Raw genomic sequence first — 17,539 nt, 5'->3', positions numbered from 1 at the left:
CCAAAAGAAGAGAAGATTTGTTTTTCAGCTCAGTTCAGTTCAAATAGAACTTGTCCATTTGTGACATGAAAATATAGCATTAATTGTGCTGAAATGGTTCATTTTGGAGCTGAAAACATAGTTCATATGAGCATCAACATGTTGAACAGAACTGAAATCCTGTCCATTTGAACAACTGTCATTTACCAACACAAAGTTCCTTTGGATTCACTGAGACTGATTTAATATGAACACAGACACAAAGAAGAGCTCTGAGCACATTTTAGAATATATATACATATCTATCTCTATATCTATCTGTCTATCTATCTATAAATACACACACACACATATATATATATATATATATATATATATATATATATATATATATATATATATATATATATATATGTATATTAGGCCTGTAATAGTACATGTACCGAACCCTTGGGGTACACACCTGTTCAGTTCGGTCCACAGCTGAACCCAAACGGGACAGTATGCTGACAAAAAGAAAAAGGAACGAAAGCTGTTGTTCGATGCGGAACTTTAAATTCGCGCAAGTTTCACACAGACATGGAAGGACGCACACATTGACTCAAAATATGAAATAGCAGCTGATAAAAGGTAAAAAAAAAAACAAACAAACAAACAAATATGATGTGAACCTGGAAGGAGGAGACTGAAGACCCTCCACCATCAGTCCAGTCCACCTTGGATCAGTTCAGGTTCAGGTGAAAGACAACAATGAGGAAACAGACATTAATAAGACGGACGTTGTTTGGCCCGAGGAACTACAGTAGTTCTAAAACAGACACTAGCTCTGTCTGTCTGTCACGCACGCTGTATAACAGAGGAATAAATAGAACGGTGAAAGTATGTAAAGTTTCACTTTCGTTTCATGACAGCGTTCATTACATTAGTTATGGACCGCACCCCCAGGTATAGAACTGCGCCCCCCCCGGCTCCGACAAAAAACGACAACAAAAAATCCCCCATGCACACAGGCACACAACACAGTTTGTTCTCTGTCCTAAACTAAATCATTCTGTTCACTGTTGTCAGTGTTTCTCTTCAGTTCGTTCCAACAGAATACCAGTTTACCCTCCTGTTAATGTTGAACTTCATGTGGAATTTTTATGTTATTTTTCTGCAGAATGTGAACTGACAGAACTGGGATTAGTTTTTTCTTGTTTGTTCGAAACTACCTTTCAGGGAAAAGTGCAAAACTACTGTTTAAAATACATTTAGTAATATGAAAAATTTATTTTTCTATTTGATTTATAGCAGCAGAATTTTATTGTTCCTGTTTTTCTATATTCTATTGTCTCCAAAAATTGGGGGAAAAATGTTCAAAAATTCATAAATGCATTAAAGACATTTTGAGGGGTTTTCTTTCTTCCCATACCGAACCGAAAAAAAACGAACTGTGGCTTTGAAAACCGAAAACGTACCGAACTGAAAATTTTGTGTACCATTACAGGCCTTATATATATATATATATATATATATATATATATATATATATATATATATATATATATACAGGGTGTCCCATAAGTCTCCATACATAGGTGGCATACTACATATGGTTCTAACATGTATTTCTTTATATTTCTTCTTTATAGTTCTTCAGCAGTGGAGGACACACATTGAAATGTGTTCCCGACAAAATGGCAGTCATATAGAGCATATAGAAATAAAAATGGTTTATGTCAAGAAACATTTATTTTTCCTATGTATGGAGACTTATGAGACACCCTGTGTATGTATGTATGTATGTATATATATATATATATATATATATATATATATATATATATATATATATGTATATGTATATGTATGTATGTGTATATATATATATATATATATATATATGTGTGTGTGTGTGTGTGTGTATATATATATATATATATGTATATATATATATATATATATATATATATATATATATATATATATATATATATATATATATGTATGTGTCTGTGTGTGTCCCCTAATGTATAAAGATACCAGATCCCATATAAAAGAGTTACAGATCTACCACTACAGATGGTTCTAGATAATGATGTGTTCTCGATGACGGTGTTCAGTGTCAGTTGTTTGTGTCGGTGTTAAATCGTCTCTAATTCTTGAATCTGTGACACAATCCCAGTTTTGTGTCTGAACTTCAGATTTACTCTGATTACTCTGATCCGCTCCAGAATGCAGCGGCTTTAACTCCAGGTTCTGACTGAGTTCTTTGTTGTTCTTGGAATGTCCTAAAGCAGGGTTGGGGGGGGGAGTTGGAGGCAGCAGTTTGTCTCAGTAGAGTTAGCATTAGCGTTAGCATTAGCACTCATGAACAAACAGGCTGTTGATCCGTTCGTAACACGCAGCAGAACCAGCCCATAAAGATGGAAGATGCTACCACGGCTACCACGGCAACCACTGTTACCCTTAAATTTAAGGATTTAACCCTTTCATGCCTGATGTCCCTATCTGGACACATAGTTTAAGACACTGTCCAAAGGGTTCTAAAGGTACCATAGTCCAAAGCACATGGGTTCAGTGTGTGTAGAACCTCAGACTGATGTGGGACCTGCTAAAGGGGACCTCCTCAGACCCAGACCTGGGATTACTGTAGAATGTGGACTGATGTGGGACCTGCTAAAGGGACCCTCCTCAGACCCAGACCTGGGTTTATGGTCCATCATTGGACCAACCAGTGTTCATTGAACTCAACCCCCCCACCCCACCCCACCCTGAACACTGTGCATGTGTGGATCCACTCTTTCTGTTTAAATTCAACAGTTTCCAGGTTGTTCCATACAGCAGAAACAGTTGCAGCTTGGTACCAGTCATGTGTCTGTCCAATTAGATTCAATTCACATCAATATTAGTTGAGTTCTAATTTTAAATGTGTGGTAAATGGGATTTTCAATGTAAATGTCCACAGAGTCCACATTCCACAGCTACAGGTGGATCCAATTGGAGGAGAATCGGAGTCGTTTGGAATTTTGGATGAATTTTGGAAAATTGTAGATTTTGTGACCTTGCTGTGACTTTGAACTTTGGCCCAAAATTGAATGGGTTGATCCCAGGGCCTAGGCCTATCTGTGGGGAAGATCTGGGAAAGATGGGTGGAAGAGTTTTACACTAAAGATGAGAACAAACAAACACACAAAGCAAAGTGATCCCAGTACCTCCTGGAGGAGGTAAAAACTGTTGCATCATGTTTCCAATATCAGCAATTATTGAGTTGAAAAAAAGCCCAAACTTGACCGCTCGTGGTTCTGACATGGTTCAATATCCAATGAATTTCAAATGCATTTCAACTTTAGCCTCATTTTGAGAAATAGAATCAATCAAAAAGAAAAAATCTAGATCCTTTTTTCCCAAATTCCTGCATGAAAGGGGGAATCTGCAGAGCCTAAAGTTTAGGCCTGTGATTGGATCAAATGTTGGGTGTGGTGCTGCTAAGGGTTATGCCGTGGCGCAGTGCTGCTTAGCAGAGGTCGCGTTAACTGAAAATATTCCGTCATTGATGGATTTTTTTTTTTTTTTTTTTTCTAAATGATGGAAAATTCTGAAGGCTGTCCATCATTTTGACAGATTAAAATACTCAGGGTAAGGGTTGTTTCTCTGACTTTAGCCTAAATTTGATGCTCTTTTAGTTCAAACTGTGCAGACAGCCCAGTCTCCTTAGTTCTTTTAAAGCCCAGTAAATGTGATGGCATTGATAAACACAGTGAAAATAGAGGGACTGATGATGAAGGATGACGGACAAGCAAGTTATACTGCAGTTCTGATGGCATTTGGTGTGTTCTATGTACACATGTTCTACCTTTTCATGTGTTATTTGATTTCATGTCCATTTGTTTCCAGATCTGTGCTTCATAGAAGCTGAACCCTAACCCTCAGTGGATGGGATTGGACACTGTGTGAACAAATATATGAAAGTTTAGAATGTGTACAGAGAACACACCAGTTCAAAGTGGAGGACAGAATTATACCAGTGGTGAGATCAGGTTGGTTTATCAGCCAGCTGCAACTACAGCTGCTGCATCATTGAGATGTTTTTGAACATTAAATACTACGAAATATATCTCGTTGTCATTAAAAAATAAAAATTTGAAATGACTGATAATAATATGTTATGACGGAATTTTTACGACCCTGTCCGTCAAAATGACGGACAATAAAAATGTCTAGAGCAACCTCTGCTGCTAAGGGTTGTGCCATGGGGGTGCGCAGAACGGCAGAACCCTTACCAACAGAAACACTGAGTGAAGCTTTAGCTGTTGTCCTTTCTCGGTCTTACGTGTCCTCAAATGTTTATCTCACTGTTCCCGTTAGGTTCTGAGTAAGCGAAGACTTACCGAGGGAACCATGGAGGGTAAAACTTCAGGACCGTCGTGCTCCGGCCTGAATCTGGTCGCACACCCACGAGCGAAAAGCAAAGTCTGGAAGTATTTTGGCTTCGACACGGACGCAGACGGGTGCATACTGCACTGGAAGCGGATCTACTGCCGAGTGTGCATGAGCCAAATTGCTTACTCTGGGAACACCTCCAACCTGTCGTACCATCTAGAAAAGAACCACCCCGTAGAGTTCAGCGAGTTTGTCAAGAGCAACACGGACCAGATGCGCGAGGCATTTGCCACTGCTTACTCCAAGATAAAGATGGAGCCGGCGGGCGTCCACGTCCAGCCAACGCATGACTCCACCCTGAGGCAGAGCTTCAACTACGAGAACCGACGACACAACGACCTGACTGTAGCCGTCCTCAACTTCATCTGCGAGGGGCTGTGCCCAGTATCTGTGGTTGAAGAGCCCACCTTCAAAGCCTTAATGAGTACCGTGGACCCCGGGTACTCGCTGCCCAGCAGAAGTGACCTTTTGGGTAAAATGCTGCCTCAGATGTACTGCCGCACTCGTGACCTGGTGTTCGGTGAGCTGGCCGGAGTGGTCAACTGCGGCATTACCACCGACCTTTGGCAAAGTCAAACACAAAACCGGACGTACATTTCACTGTCCACGCATTCGGTTAATTACAACACGACGTCCGGTTTCTCCATGACCAACAAGTGCCTTAAAACCTTTGAGGTGCAGGAAGACAACACTGCTGAGAACATCACCAGAGCCATGTACGAGGCCTTCGTGGAATGGGGGATCACTCATAAGGTCAGCGGCGCCACCACCAATGGTTCAGTTGACATCGTGAAAGCGTGCTCGCTGCTGGAGCTGTCAGTTGAAATGCCCTGCCTTGGCCACTCCGTCAACCGGGCCATGGACGAAGCCTTCCAGCTGCCGCGGGTCGACGCTTTCTTATCGTGCTGCCGCAAACTCGTTGACCATTTCCGAGAACCGGCGATGTACCTGCTGAGGGAGAAACAAAAGCAACACGGCCTCCCTCTGCACACGCTGGTTACAGATAGAGGTCGGTCCTGGTTGGCTACGCTAGCCATGCTACAAAGACTGAAAGAGCAGCAGGTGGCTATAACGGCGACGCTAGTAGAGAATTCCAGCAGCCATCACTTCAACTTTGACAGCGCTGACTGGGCTTTGATGGAGGGCTTGATCGAAGTTCTTCAGCCTTTTAAAGTTGTGGCAAACATGTTCACTTCCTGCAGGTACCCGACTATTAGCATGGTAAGACCTGTGCTCCACATGCTCCTAAACACCACCCTGAAGGCCAATGAGGGGGACCTGAAGGAGATAAGCATGACAAAAGAGGTCATCTCCAAGGTCCTGTCCAGCACCTATTCACAGAATTCACAGTCTTCTCAAGAGATTGCGATGTTTCTCAACACTGCGACTTTTCTGGACCCACGGTACAAGAAACTACCATTCCTGTCGGCTCAGGAATGCTCCAAAGTTGAGAGTAACATCATTGAGGAGGCAAAGGCCATTCTGGAGAAGCAGGTCGTAGAGCGACCGTGCCTTGACGACTTCTCCTTGGTCTCTGATGAACCACCAAATAAAAAGCTAGTGCCTCCAAGGGAGTCGTCAACCAGTAGTGCAACACAAGACAATCCCTTGGCGGCCATTTTTTGCCAGTCTGACTCGGACCAGAGCCAAGAGGAGCTACATGCTCAAGTTGTAGAAGAACTGAGCAACTACAAATCCCAACGAGTCCTGGGTCTGAATGAAGACCCTTTACTTTGGTGGTCCAGTCACGCAGCTTTGTTCCCCACCCTGCCCAAGGTCCTGCAGAAGTACTGGTGCGTTCCCGCCACCAGCGTCCCCTGCCACAGACTGTTCAGCTCATCTGGGACCGTCCTCTGTGGGAAGAGGAACCGCATCAGCCCGGTCCTGGTAGACCAGCAGGTGTTTCTGTACGAGAACCTGCGGAGCTACTACGAACCCGAACACTGTGAGGAGGATTTGGAGGGGACCTGTGGTGGGGGACAGTCCCTTGACTGAAGGCTGGAGAACAGGTCCAGGGTGTCAGATGAAGGCCTGGGGGTCCTCAAGGTCTTCAGGGGTACAAAGGTGTTGAACCCCTGGTGGCTGAAGGTTCAGAAGTACCTGAACCATCAGTGGACAAAAAAATCCAAAAACTAGAACACAAAGCAAACTGTCAAAACTGTAACCCTAACCATCTGTGGAGACGAATTCAGTCACTGTTGAAGCTCGTCTCATTCATTTTACATCCATTTGGCTTTGGTTGCCCCCCCCCCCTTATTTTTGGTTAATGCCCATTGAATATAAACTCTGGCCACTGAAAACAATTTTGTTCTTTAAGTTTTTGTCATTTCTGGGAATCACAAAATCTAAAGATTCAATTTAGTGAAACCTTTGGGTGTAAAATCAATAAATGATGGCGCTATAGGGTTAGGGTTAAACTTAGCCTAACCCTAGCCCTAACCCTGGACGGGTTAAAATAAATCAAATAATTTGATTTATTAGAGTTTTTATTTGATTTGTTGGATTTTTTTTTTCCAAAACTGTTCCAAAGCTTCAGATTCTGTTGTGGTTTCAGTAGATTAGACACAAGTTCTAGGACACAGGTTCTAAGATGTGGAAACAGGTTCTAGGACACAAGTTCTAAGACGTGGACACAGGTTCTAGGACACAGGTTCTAAGACGTGGACACAGGTTCTAGGATGTGGACACAGGTTCTAGGATGTGGACATAACATTAACATGTTTATTATTAATGATATTATTATTATTATTGTTGTTGTTGTTGTCCAGTGTGTGGAAGTAAACGTTAACTTTTCACTGACTGTTTGTCTGTTTTATTACACATGAACGGTGTCAGTTAAATGGAACGGGTGCTGTCTAATTCATGGATGCGTGTTTTAATTACAGAATATTACATGTTTTCCCTGAACGGTGTCAGTTGAATGGAACGGGTGCAGTCTAATGTCTGATGCGCTGTAGAAAACTAACTGTGGTGTTTTCACTCTGTAATCTCATCGTTTGGATTCTGATGAATGTGGACGTCCACACCTCCATCATGTCCTGACGTGGTCCCGGTCTCCTCCATCATGTCCTGACATGGTCCCGGTCTTCTCCATGTGGTCCCGGTCTCCTCCATCATGTCCTGACGTGGTCCCGGTCTCCTCCATCATGTCCTGACGTGGTCCCGGTCTTCTCCATGTGGTCCCGGTCTCCTCCAGTCTTACCAAACCAAAGGGGACGGGTGGCCATTGTGACCGGCGGCACCAGAGGGATGGGTCTGGAGACGGCCAAACAGCTGGTCCGCCTGGGCATGCACGTGATCATAGGTAGGACACCCACCAATCACAAGGCAGCACTATAGGTGAATGGACCAATCACAAGGCTCCAATCAGTCAGCACTATAGGTGAACTGTCAGCGAAGCGTTCAGGTGTCAGCGGTGCGTTCACCTCTGCAGAAGACCGAGAACAGCCATCAGGTGTTGGAAGAGGGAAACATGGAAAACCTACAGGATAGTGGATCTGCAGGACCAGGGTCTGACAGACCTGGTCTAGAACCTGCAGGATAGTGGATCTGCAGGACCCGGGTTGGACAGACCTGGTCTAGAACCTTAATTTTCAGATAGATGACCTTCTACAGTGGGTTCTCCTCTGGTGTTTCAGTCTGTTTCAGTCTGTGTTTCAGTCTGTTTAGTCTGTGTTTCAGTCTGTGTTTTAGTCTGTGTTTCAGTCTGTGTTTTAGTTTGTGTTTCACTCTGTGTTTTAGTCTGTTTAGTCTGTGTTTCACTCTGTGTTTCAGTCTGTGTTTTAGTCTGTGTTTCAGTCTGTGTTTCAGTCTGTGTTTGTCTGTTTCAGTCTGTTTAGTCTGTTTCAGTCTGTGTTTCAGTCTGTTTAGTCTGTGTTTCAGTCTGTGTTTTAGTCTGTGTTTCAGTCTGTGTTTTAGTCTGTTTCAGTCTGTTTAGTCTGTGTTTCAGTCTGTGTTTCAGTCTGTTTAGTCTGTGTTTTAGTCTGTTTCAGTCTGTGTTTCAGTCTGTGTTTCAGTCTGTTTAGTCTGTTTCAGTCTGTGTTTCAGTCTGTGTTTCAGTCTGTTTAGTCTGTGTTTTAGTCTGTGTTTTACTCTGTGTTTCAGTCTGTGTTTCAGTCTGTGTTTTAGTCTGTTTCAGTCTGTGTTTCAGTCTGTTTTTCAGTCTGTGTTTCAGTCTGTGTTTTAGTCTGTGTTTCAGTCTGTGTTTTAGTCTGTTTCAGTCTGTGTTTTAGTCTGTGTTTCAGTCTGTGTTTCAGTCTGTTTAGTCTGTGTTTTAGTCTGTTTCAGTCTGTGTTTCAGTCTGTGTTTCAGTCTGTGTTTCAGTCTGTTTAGTCTGTGTTTCAGTCTGTGTTTTAGTCTGTTTCAGTCTGTGTTTCAGTCTGTTTAGTCTGTGTTTCAGTCTGTGTTTCAGTCTGTGTTTCAGTCTGTGTTTTAGTCTGCTTCAGTCTGTGTTTCAGTCTGTTTAGTCTGTGTTTCAGTCTGTGTTTTAGTCTGTGTTTCAGTCTGTGTTTCAGTCTGTGTTTCAGTCTGTGTTTTAGTCTGTGTTTCAGTCTGTGTTTTAGTCTGTTTCAGTCTGTGTTTCAGTCTGTTTAGTCTGTGTTTTAGTCTGTTTCAGTCTGTGTTTCAGTCTGTTTAGTCTGTGTTTCAGTCTGTGTTTTAGTCTGTTTCAGTCTGTGTTTCAGTCTGTTTAGTCTGTGTTTCAGTCTGTGTTTTAGTCTGTTTCAGTCTGTGTTTTAGTCTGTTTCAGTCTGTGTTTCAGTCTGTTTCAGTCTCTTTTTTAGTCTGTTTCACTCTGTGTTTCAGTCTGTGTTTTAGTCTGTTTCAGTCTGTGTTTTAGTCTGTGTTTCAGTCTGTGTTTTAGTCTGTTTCAGTCTGTTTCAGTCTGTGTTTCAGTCTGTTTAGTCTGTGTTTCACTCTGTGTTTTAGTCTGTTTAGTCTGTGTTTCACTCTGTGTTTCAGTCTGTGTTTGTCTGTTTCAGTCTCTGTTTCAGTCTGTTTCAGTCTGTTTCAGTCTGTGTTTCAGTCTGTTTAGTCTGTGTTTCAGTCTGTGTTTTAGTCTGTGTTTCAGTCTGTGTTTCAGTCTGTGTTTCAGTCTGTGTTTTAGTCTGTTTCAGTCTGTGTTTCAGTCTGTGTTTCAGTCTGTTTAGTCTGTGTTTCAGTCTGTGTTTTAGTCTGTGTTTCAGTCTGTGTTTCAGTCTGTTTAGTCTGTGTTTTAGTCTGTTTCAGTCTGTGTTTCAGTCTGTGTTTCAGTCTGTTTAGTCTGTGTTTCAGTCTGTGTTTTAGTCTGTTTCAGTCTGTGTTTCAGTCTGTTTAGTCTGTGTTTCAGTCTGTGTTTTAGTCTGTGTTTCAGTCTGTGTTTTAGTCTGTTTCAGTCTGTGTTTCAGTCTGTGTTTCAGTCTGTTTAGTCTGTGTTTCAGTCTGTGTTTTAGTCTGTGTTTCAGTCTGTGTTTCAGTCTGTTTAGTCTGTGTTTCAGTCTGTGTTTTAGTCTGTTTCAGTCTTTGTTTCAGTCTGTGTTTGTCTGCTTAGTCTGTGTTTCAGTCTGTGTTTTAGTCTGTTTCAGTCTGTGTTTCAGTCTGTTTAGTCTGTGTTTCAGTCTGTGTTTCAGTCTGTGTTTTAGTCTGTGTTTCAGTCTCTGTTTTAGTCTGTTTTAGTCTGTGTTTCAGTCTGTGTTTTAGTCTGTTTCAGTCTGTGTTTTAGTCTGTGTTTTAGTCTGTGTTTCAGTCTGTGTTTTAGTCTGTTTCAGTCTGTGTTTCAGTCTGTTTAGTCTGTGTTTCACTCTGTGTTTTAGTCTGTTTAGTCTGTGTTTCAGTCTGTGTTTTAGTCTGTGTTTCAGTCTGTGTTTTAGTCTGTGTATCAGTCTGTGTTTCAGTCTGTTTGTCTGTTTCAGTCTGTGTTTCAGTCTGTGTTTCAATGTGTTTCAGTCTGTGTTTCAGTCTGTTTCAGTGTGTTTCAGTCTGTGTTTGTCTGTTTCAGTCTGTGTTTGTCTGTTTCAGTCTGTGTTTCAGTCTGTTTCAGTCTGTGTTTCAGTCTGTGTTTTAGTCTGTTTCAGTCTGTGTTTCAGTCTGTTTAGTCTGTGTTTCACTCTGTGTTTTAGTCTGTTTAGTCTGTGTTTCAGTCTGTGTTTCAGTCTGTTTGTCTGTTTCAGTCTGTGTTTCAGTCTGTGTTTCAGTGTGTTTCAGTCTGTGTTTCAATGTGTTTCAGTCTGTTTCAGTCTGTGTTTCAGTCTGTTTCAGTCTGTGTTTCAGTCTGTTTCAGTGTGTTTCACTCTGTGTTTCAGTCTGTTTCAGTCTGTGTTTGTCTGTTTCAGTCTGTGTTTCAGTGTGTTTCAGTCTGTTTCAGTCTGTTTCAGTGTGTTTTGGTCTGTGTTTGTCTGTTCCAGTCTGTGTTTGTGTGTTTCAGTCTGTTTCAGTCTGTGTTTCAGTCTGTTTCAGTCTGTGTTTCAGTCTGTGTTTCAGTCTGTTTCAGTCTGTGTTTGTCTGTTTCAGTCTGTGTTTCAGTGTGTTTCAGTGTGTTTCAGTCTGTTTTGGTCTGTGTTTGTCTGTTTCAGTCTGTGTTTGTGTGTTTCAGTCTGTGTTTCAGTCTGTTTCAGTCTCTTCATTAATCCTCTCTGTTCTTCAGCTGGGAATGAAACAGAAGAAGGTCTGAGCGCTGCCCAGAAGATGAATGACGACAGAGGAGAAGGACAAGGTAAGACCACCTGAGACCATCTGACCATGACTGAAGACCTGCTGATGGACATGTGAGGGATGGAACAGTCTATCTATCTATCTATCTATCTATCTATCTATCTATCTAGAGAGAGAGAGAGAGACCTGCTAAAATGTCCTTAGGGGTCAAATGAGTGTCCATTTATGTCCAAAACAGTTGTCCTACAGTCACAGAAGTGTGTGTAAATAATGCTAATCCATTTGTGCACAGACTACTGATATTCTCTGACAGTGGAAGCTCTATTTTCATAAATATTGGATTTGGAATAGCACGTGGATGTGAAAACTTTTGCTGGTGGACGGACGTGACATTACCCATGATGCTCTGGTCAGTCCCAGTACTTTATTAGGAATAAACTTCTAGACTTCCTATTGCTAATTGTGCTCTTCTTCATAAATGTTGGTATTGTGGATCTAAAACAATCCCAGCTGACACAAAAACACTAAATGTGTCAGTGGACGGATGTGACATGGTTGTTGTGGATCCCATCACACTGATGCTCTGCAGCCATGTCAGCGTTTACACTAATGATCCCTGTGCAAAAACTAGGAGCACTATTATTTATTGGATAGTTTAGCATCAGACTAAAGAGGAAAGAACAATCTAGAATTGTTCTTTGTGTCTAAAAATGCTTCTTCTTGTAAAACTGTTGATGTAAACAGTGCTGTGTGCCATTCTTCATGTATGTATTGGTGGAACAGAAGCAGGATGGATCAGCACCATACTCCAGATTGAACCTGTACAAATAAAACATGTGATATGGAGGAGAGAATCTGGGAAGAAAAACTGGGGAATCCAAAAGAAGAGAAGATTTGTTTTTCAGCTCAGTTCAGTTCAAATAGAACTTGTCCATTTGTGACATGAAAATATAGCATTAATTTTGCTGAAATGGTTCATTTTGGAGCTGAAAACATAGTTCATATGAGCATCAACATGTTGAACAGAACTGAAATCCTGTCCATTTGAACAACTGTCATTTACCAACACAAAGTTCCTTTGGATTCACTGAGACTGATTTAATATGAACACAGACACAGAAGAGCTGTGAGCACATGTGAGCCCAGTTCTATATGATAAATGTATTGATAGGATGCATGAAGTGGATGAAGGTTCTGAGGTGGAAGGGTCAGAGGGTTAGGGTTAGGGGTGTATGGGGGGTTTAGGGGGTTAGGGCAGACAGAGGTTCTAGTGTTCCTTCAGCTCAGACAGACCAGGTCTTGGGTTTGGGGTTGTGTTTAGGGGCGGACCAGGTCTTCTGACACAGTTCTTCCTAAAGCCTCTTAACTGTGCACACAGCTGAATTTAAGGGCCTTTAAGAAGCTTAAGGGTTTCTGAAGTAGAAGACAAAGGGCAGAAAAACATTGAAGAAATGTCCTGTAGGACTGTGGACCTTGATGACATCATCAAGGTCCATCCAGTGAGTGGACTGTGGACCATGATGATGTCATCAAGGTCTGTCCAATGAGTGGACCGTTCATATGTTTATGTCCTCTGGCCCAGACTAAGACCAGGACCAGAAGAAAAGGACCATAAGACTGAGACCAGGACCAGAACCAGAAGACCAGGACCATAAGACTGAGACCAGGATCAGAACTAGTAGACCAGGACCATAAGACTGAGACCAGGACCAGAACCAGAAGACCAGGACCAGAAGACCGAGACCAGGACCATAAGACTGAGACCAGGACCATAAGACTGAGACCAGGACCAGAAGACCAGAACCAGAAGATTGAGACCAGGTTAATATTTCCTGGTTTCCCTTATCTTTAAGGGTGAATTTAAGTGTCTCTGTCCACAGCTGAGTTCGTCTTCTTAGACCTGACGTCGCTCAAATCTGTGCGACACTTCGCAGACTCCTTTAAACGTCGAGGTCTTCCTCTGCATGTGCTCGTCAACAACGGTACGAGTCTGTCCACAGTCTGTCCAGTCTTCTGTCCACTGTCCACAGTCTGTCCACAGTCTGTCCAGTCTTCTGTCCACTGTCCACAGTCTGTCCACAGTCTGTCCAGTCTTCTGTCCACAGTCTTCTGTCCACTGTCCACAGTCCTCCGTCCACAGTCCACAGTCTTCTGTCCACAGTCTGTCCACGGTCCTCTGTCCACAGCCCTCTGTCCACAGTCCTCTGTCCAGTCCTCTGTCCAGTCTTCTGTCCACAGTCTGTCCACAGTCCATTGTCCACAGTCCTCTGTCCACAGTCTTCTGTCTACAGTCTGTCCACAGTCTGTCCACAGTCCTCTGTCCACTGTTCACAGTCCTCTGTCCACAGTCCTCTGTCCTCAGTCTGTCCACAGTCCTCTGTTCAGTCTTCTGTCCACAGTCCTCTGTCCACAGTCCTCTGTCCACAGTTCTGTCCACAGTCCTCTGTCCACAGTCTTCTGTCCAGTCTTCTGTCCAGTCCTCTGTCCAGTCTTCTGTCCACAGTCCTCTGTCCACAGTCTTCTGTCCACAGTCCTCTGTCCACAGTCCTCTGTCCACAGTCTTCTGTCCACAGTCCACTGTCCACAGTCCTCTGTCCACAGTCTTCTGTCCACAGTCCTCTGTCCACAGTCTTCTGTCCACAGTCTGTCCACAGTCTGTCCAGTCTTCTGTCCACTGTCCACAGTCTGTCCACAGTCTGTCCAGTCTTCTGTCCACTGTCCACAGTCCTCCGTCCACAGTCCACAGTCTTCTGTCCACAGTCTGTCCACGGTCCTCTGTCCACAGCCCTCTGTCCACAGTCCACAGTCCTCTGTCCACAGCCCTCTGTCCACAGTCCTCTGTCCAGTCCTCTGTCCACAGTCTGTCCACAGTCCACTGTCCACAGTCTTCTGTACACAGTCTTCTGTCCACAGTCTGTCCACAGTCCTCTGTCCACTGTTCACAGTCCTCTGTTCACAGTCCTCTGTCCTCAGTCTGTTCACAGTCTTCTGTCCACAGTCCTCTGTCCACAGTCCTCTGTCCAGTCCTCTGTCCAGTCTTCTGTCCAGTCCTCTGTCCAGTCTTCTGTCCACAGTCCTCTGTCCACAGTCCTCTGTCCACAGTCGTCTGTCCACTGTCCACAGTCCTCTGTCCAGTCTGTCCACTGTCCTCTGTCCACTGTCCTCTGTCCACAGTCCTCTGTCCACAGTCCTCTCTCCTCAGTCTGTCCACAGTCCTCTGTTCACAGTCTTCTGTCCAGTCTGTCCACAGTCCTCTGTTCATAGTCTTCTGTCCAGTCTGTCCACAGTCTTCTGTCCACAGTCTTCTGTCCACAGTCCTCTGTCCACAGTCCTCTGTCCACAGTCCTCTGTCCTCAGTCTGTCCACAGTCCTCTGTTCACAGTCTTCTGTCCACAGTCTGTCCACAGTCCTCTGTCCACAGTCCTCTGTCCTCAGTCTGTCCACAGTCCTCTGTTCACAGTCTTCTGTTAACAGTCTGTCCACAGTTCTCTGTCCACAGTCCTCTGTCCACAGTCTTCTGTCCACAGTCTTCTGTCCACAGTCTTCTGTCCACAGTCCTCTGTCCACAGTCTTCTGTCCACAGTCTTCTGTCCACAGTCTGTCCACAGTCCTCTGTCCACTGTTCACAGTCCTCTGTCCTCAGTCTGTCCACAGTTCTCTGTCCACAGTCCTCTGTCCACAGTCCTCTGTCCACAGTCCTCTGTCCAGTCCTCTGTCCACAGTCTTCTGTCCACAGTCCTCTGTCCACAGTCTTCTGTCCACAGTCCTCTGTCCACAGTCTTCTGTCCACAGTCTGTCCACAGTCCTCTGTCCACTGTTCACAGTCCTCTGTTCACAGTCCTCTGTCCTCAGTCTGTCCACAGTCCTCTGTTCACAGTCTTCTGTCCACAGTCTGTCCACAGTCCTCTGTTCATAGTCTTCTGTCCACAGTCTTCTGTCCACAGTCCTCTGTCCACAGTCTTCTGTCCACAGTCTTCTGTCCACAGACTCCGCCCACAAATGTCTTACACTTCCTGTTGTCCCCTCCCTGTAGCTGGGACCATGCTGGTTCCTGAGCGACAGACGGAGGACGGTTTAGAGTTCCACTTGTGTCTGAACTACCTGGGACACTTCCTGTTGACCAACCTGCTGTTGGACCTGCTGAAGACGTCTGGACGACAGGGACGCTGCGCACGCGTTGTCAACATGTCGTCAGCCACGCACTACGCCGGAGAGGTGCACCTGGACGACCTGAACCGACGGTAAGACCCGAACCCTAAGACTGGACCGACCCTAACCCTAACCCTGGACCTGGACAACCTGAATTGATGGTAAGACACTGGACGGACCCTGCACCACTGCACAGCAACAAACAAACAAACACGGCAACAAACGCATTAACAAACATGTCAACAAACACAGCAACAAACATGACAACAAACACGTCAACAAACATAGCAACAAACAAACAAGTATGGTAACTAACAAACAAACACGGCAAAAAACAAACATGGCAACTAACACGGCAACAAACAAACATGGCAACAAACAAACACATCAACAAACATGTCAACAAACACAGCAACAAACAAACAAACATGACAACTAACAAACAAACACGGCAACAAACAAACAAACATGGCAACAAACATCAACAAACACGTCAATAAACATGTCAACGAACATGTCAACAAACATGTCAACAAGCACGTCAGCAAACAAACAAACACATCAACAAACACGGCAACAAACAAACACAGCAACTAACAAACACAGCAACTAACAAACAAACACCGCAACAAACAAACACAGCAACAAATATGTCAACAAACACGTCAACAAACATGTTAACAAACATATTGACAAACAAACAAACATGTCAACAAACATGTCAACCTCTGGACCTGCTACAGTTCCCATGGGGCCTACTCTCAGAGTAAACTGGTTCTGGTTCTGGTCTTGTTTTTAGGACCTGCTACAGTTCTCATGGGGCCTACTCTCAGAGTAAACTGGCCCTGGTCCTGTTCACGTACCGGCTCCAGGAGCTGCTGACGGCCGGTGGTTTTGCGGTGACGGCCAACGCCGTGGACCCAGGCATGGTGGACACAGCCCTGTACGACAACCTGTGGACGCTGGCGCAGGTTCTGAAGAAGCCGGTGGCCAAAGTCCTGTTCAGGGTAAGGGTCCGGTTCTGTTCAGGGTAAGGGTCCAAAGTTCTGTTCAGGGTAAGGGTCCGGTTCTGCCATACGTTCCTTTGGTTCCCGTTCTTTCAGTAACAGGTTCTCCTGTTCAGACTCCGGCTGAAGGCGCCTCGGTGTCGGTCTACGCCGCTGTGGCCTCGGACCTGGAGGCGGTGGGTGGAGTTTACCTGTACAACGGACAGAAGACCCAGTCCTCTGAGCTGTCCTACGACCAGGACCTACAGACCCAGCTGTGGACCAAGAGCTGGGAGCTGGTGGGTCTACACCAGACCTGAACCAACAGGCTGGACCACCATGACCCTGAAACCAACAGACTGGACCACCATGACCCTGACCCTGACCCATAAAGCACAGGGTGGACCTGACCTTGACCTTAAGACCAGAGTATGACCGTATGAAGCCAAATCAGCACCTGATCAGACCTGATGACCTGTGTTGGACTTGGTGGACTTGTTTTACCTGTGCTAAACATGTTGGACCTGTGCTAAAGTGCCCTTAGACTGAATCACCACTGGAGTTCAGATTTTTGGATGAAGATGAAGAACATGGACACTAATACCAGTCCAGTGTTTATGTCAGAATCCTCCTGTTGTTCATTAGTTCCAATGACTGTTAATCAATAAAGGTTTGGTTTAATCTGAACGACTGTGTTTTTAGTTTCAATACCTGAATTTAACACTGACAGCTGCTGTTTAACACCTGACTATGGTTTGGACACATGAACCTGTGAAGGGTTGGACAGTTGAACCTGGTATTTATTACATAGGGGTAGGGTAGGGTTAGGTTTAGGGGTAGGGTTGGGTTAGGGGTAGGGTAGGGTTAGGTTTACGGATAGGGTTGGGTTAGGTTTAGGGGTAGGGTTGGGTTAAGGGTAGGGTAGGGTTAGGTTTAGGGGTAGGGCTGGGTTAGGTTTAGGGGTAGGGTAGGGTTAGGTTTAGGGGTTGGGTTAGGTTTAGGGGTAGGGTAGGGTTAGGTTTAGGGGTAGGGTTGGGTTAGGGTTAGGTTTAGGGGTAGGGTTGGGTTAGGGGTAGGGTAGGGTTAGGTTTAGGGGTAGGGTTGGGTTAGGTTTAGGGGTTGGGTTAGGTTTAGGGGTAGGGTAGGGTTAGGGGTTAGGGGTAGGGTTGGGTTAGGTTTAGGGGTAGGGTTGGGTTAGGGGTAGGGTAGGGTTAGGTTTAGGGGTAGGGTTGGGTTTGGGGTAGGGTTAGGTTTAGGGGTAGGGTTGGGTTAGGGGTAGGGTAGGGTTAGGTTTACGGATAGGGTTGGGTTAGGTTTAGGGGTAGGGTTGGGTTAGGGGTAGGGTTAGGTTTAGGGGTAGGGTTGGGTTAGGGGTA

The 17,539-nt window shown here is 44.6% G+C and overlaps 1 protein-coding gene across 4 annotated transcripts in view; it reads left to right on the top strand.

Moving 5' to 3' along the window:
* dhrsx (dehydrogenase/reductase (SDR family) X-linked) overlaps positions 1 to 16,860 on the top strand; it is a 19,832-nt gene extending 2,972 nt beyond the window's left edge. Inside the window, exons 2-7 of one of the 4 annotated variants that reach the window (XM_030129539.1) lie at positions 7,598 to 7,705; positions 11,021 to 11,089; positions 12,909 to 13,010; positions 15,062 to 15,269; positions 15,977 to 16,184; positions 16,301 to 16,859. In XM_030129539.1, the coding sequence (XP_029985399.1) occupies positions 7,598 to 7,705; positions 11,021 to 11,089; positions 12,909 to 13,010; positions 15,062 to 15,269; positions 15,977 to 16,184; positions 16,301 to 16,483 (878 nt within the window). In that variant the 3' untranslated portion in view covers positions 16,484 to 16,859. Of the gene's footprint in view, positions 1 to 4,326; positions 6,861 to 7,597; positions 7,706 to 11,020; positions 11,090 to 12,908; positions 13,011 to 15,061; positions 15,270 to 15,976; positions 16,233 to 16,300 lie in introns of those variants that run through there. The other 3 variants (XM_030129541.1, XM_030129540.1, XM_030129538.1) reach the window with 3 other exon arrangements.
* The last annotated feature ends 679 nt before the right edge of the window (positions 16,861 to 17,539 follow it).

Source organism: Sphaeramia orbicularis, unplaced genomic scaffold (genome assembly GCF_902148855.1).
Source record: "Sphaeramia orbicularis unplaced genomic scaffold, fSphaOr1.1, whole genome shotgun sequence".
NCBI lineage: Eukaryota > Metazoa > Chordata > Actinopteri > Kurtiformes > Apogonidae > Sphaeramia > Sphaeramia orbicularis.
Note: the sequence above shows the minus strand (reverse complement) of the source record. Positions and strands in the feature narration are given on the sequence as shown.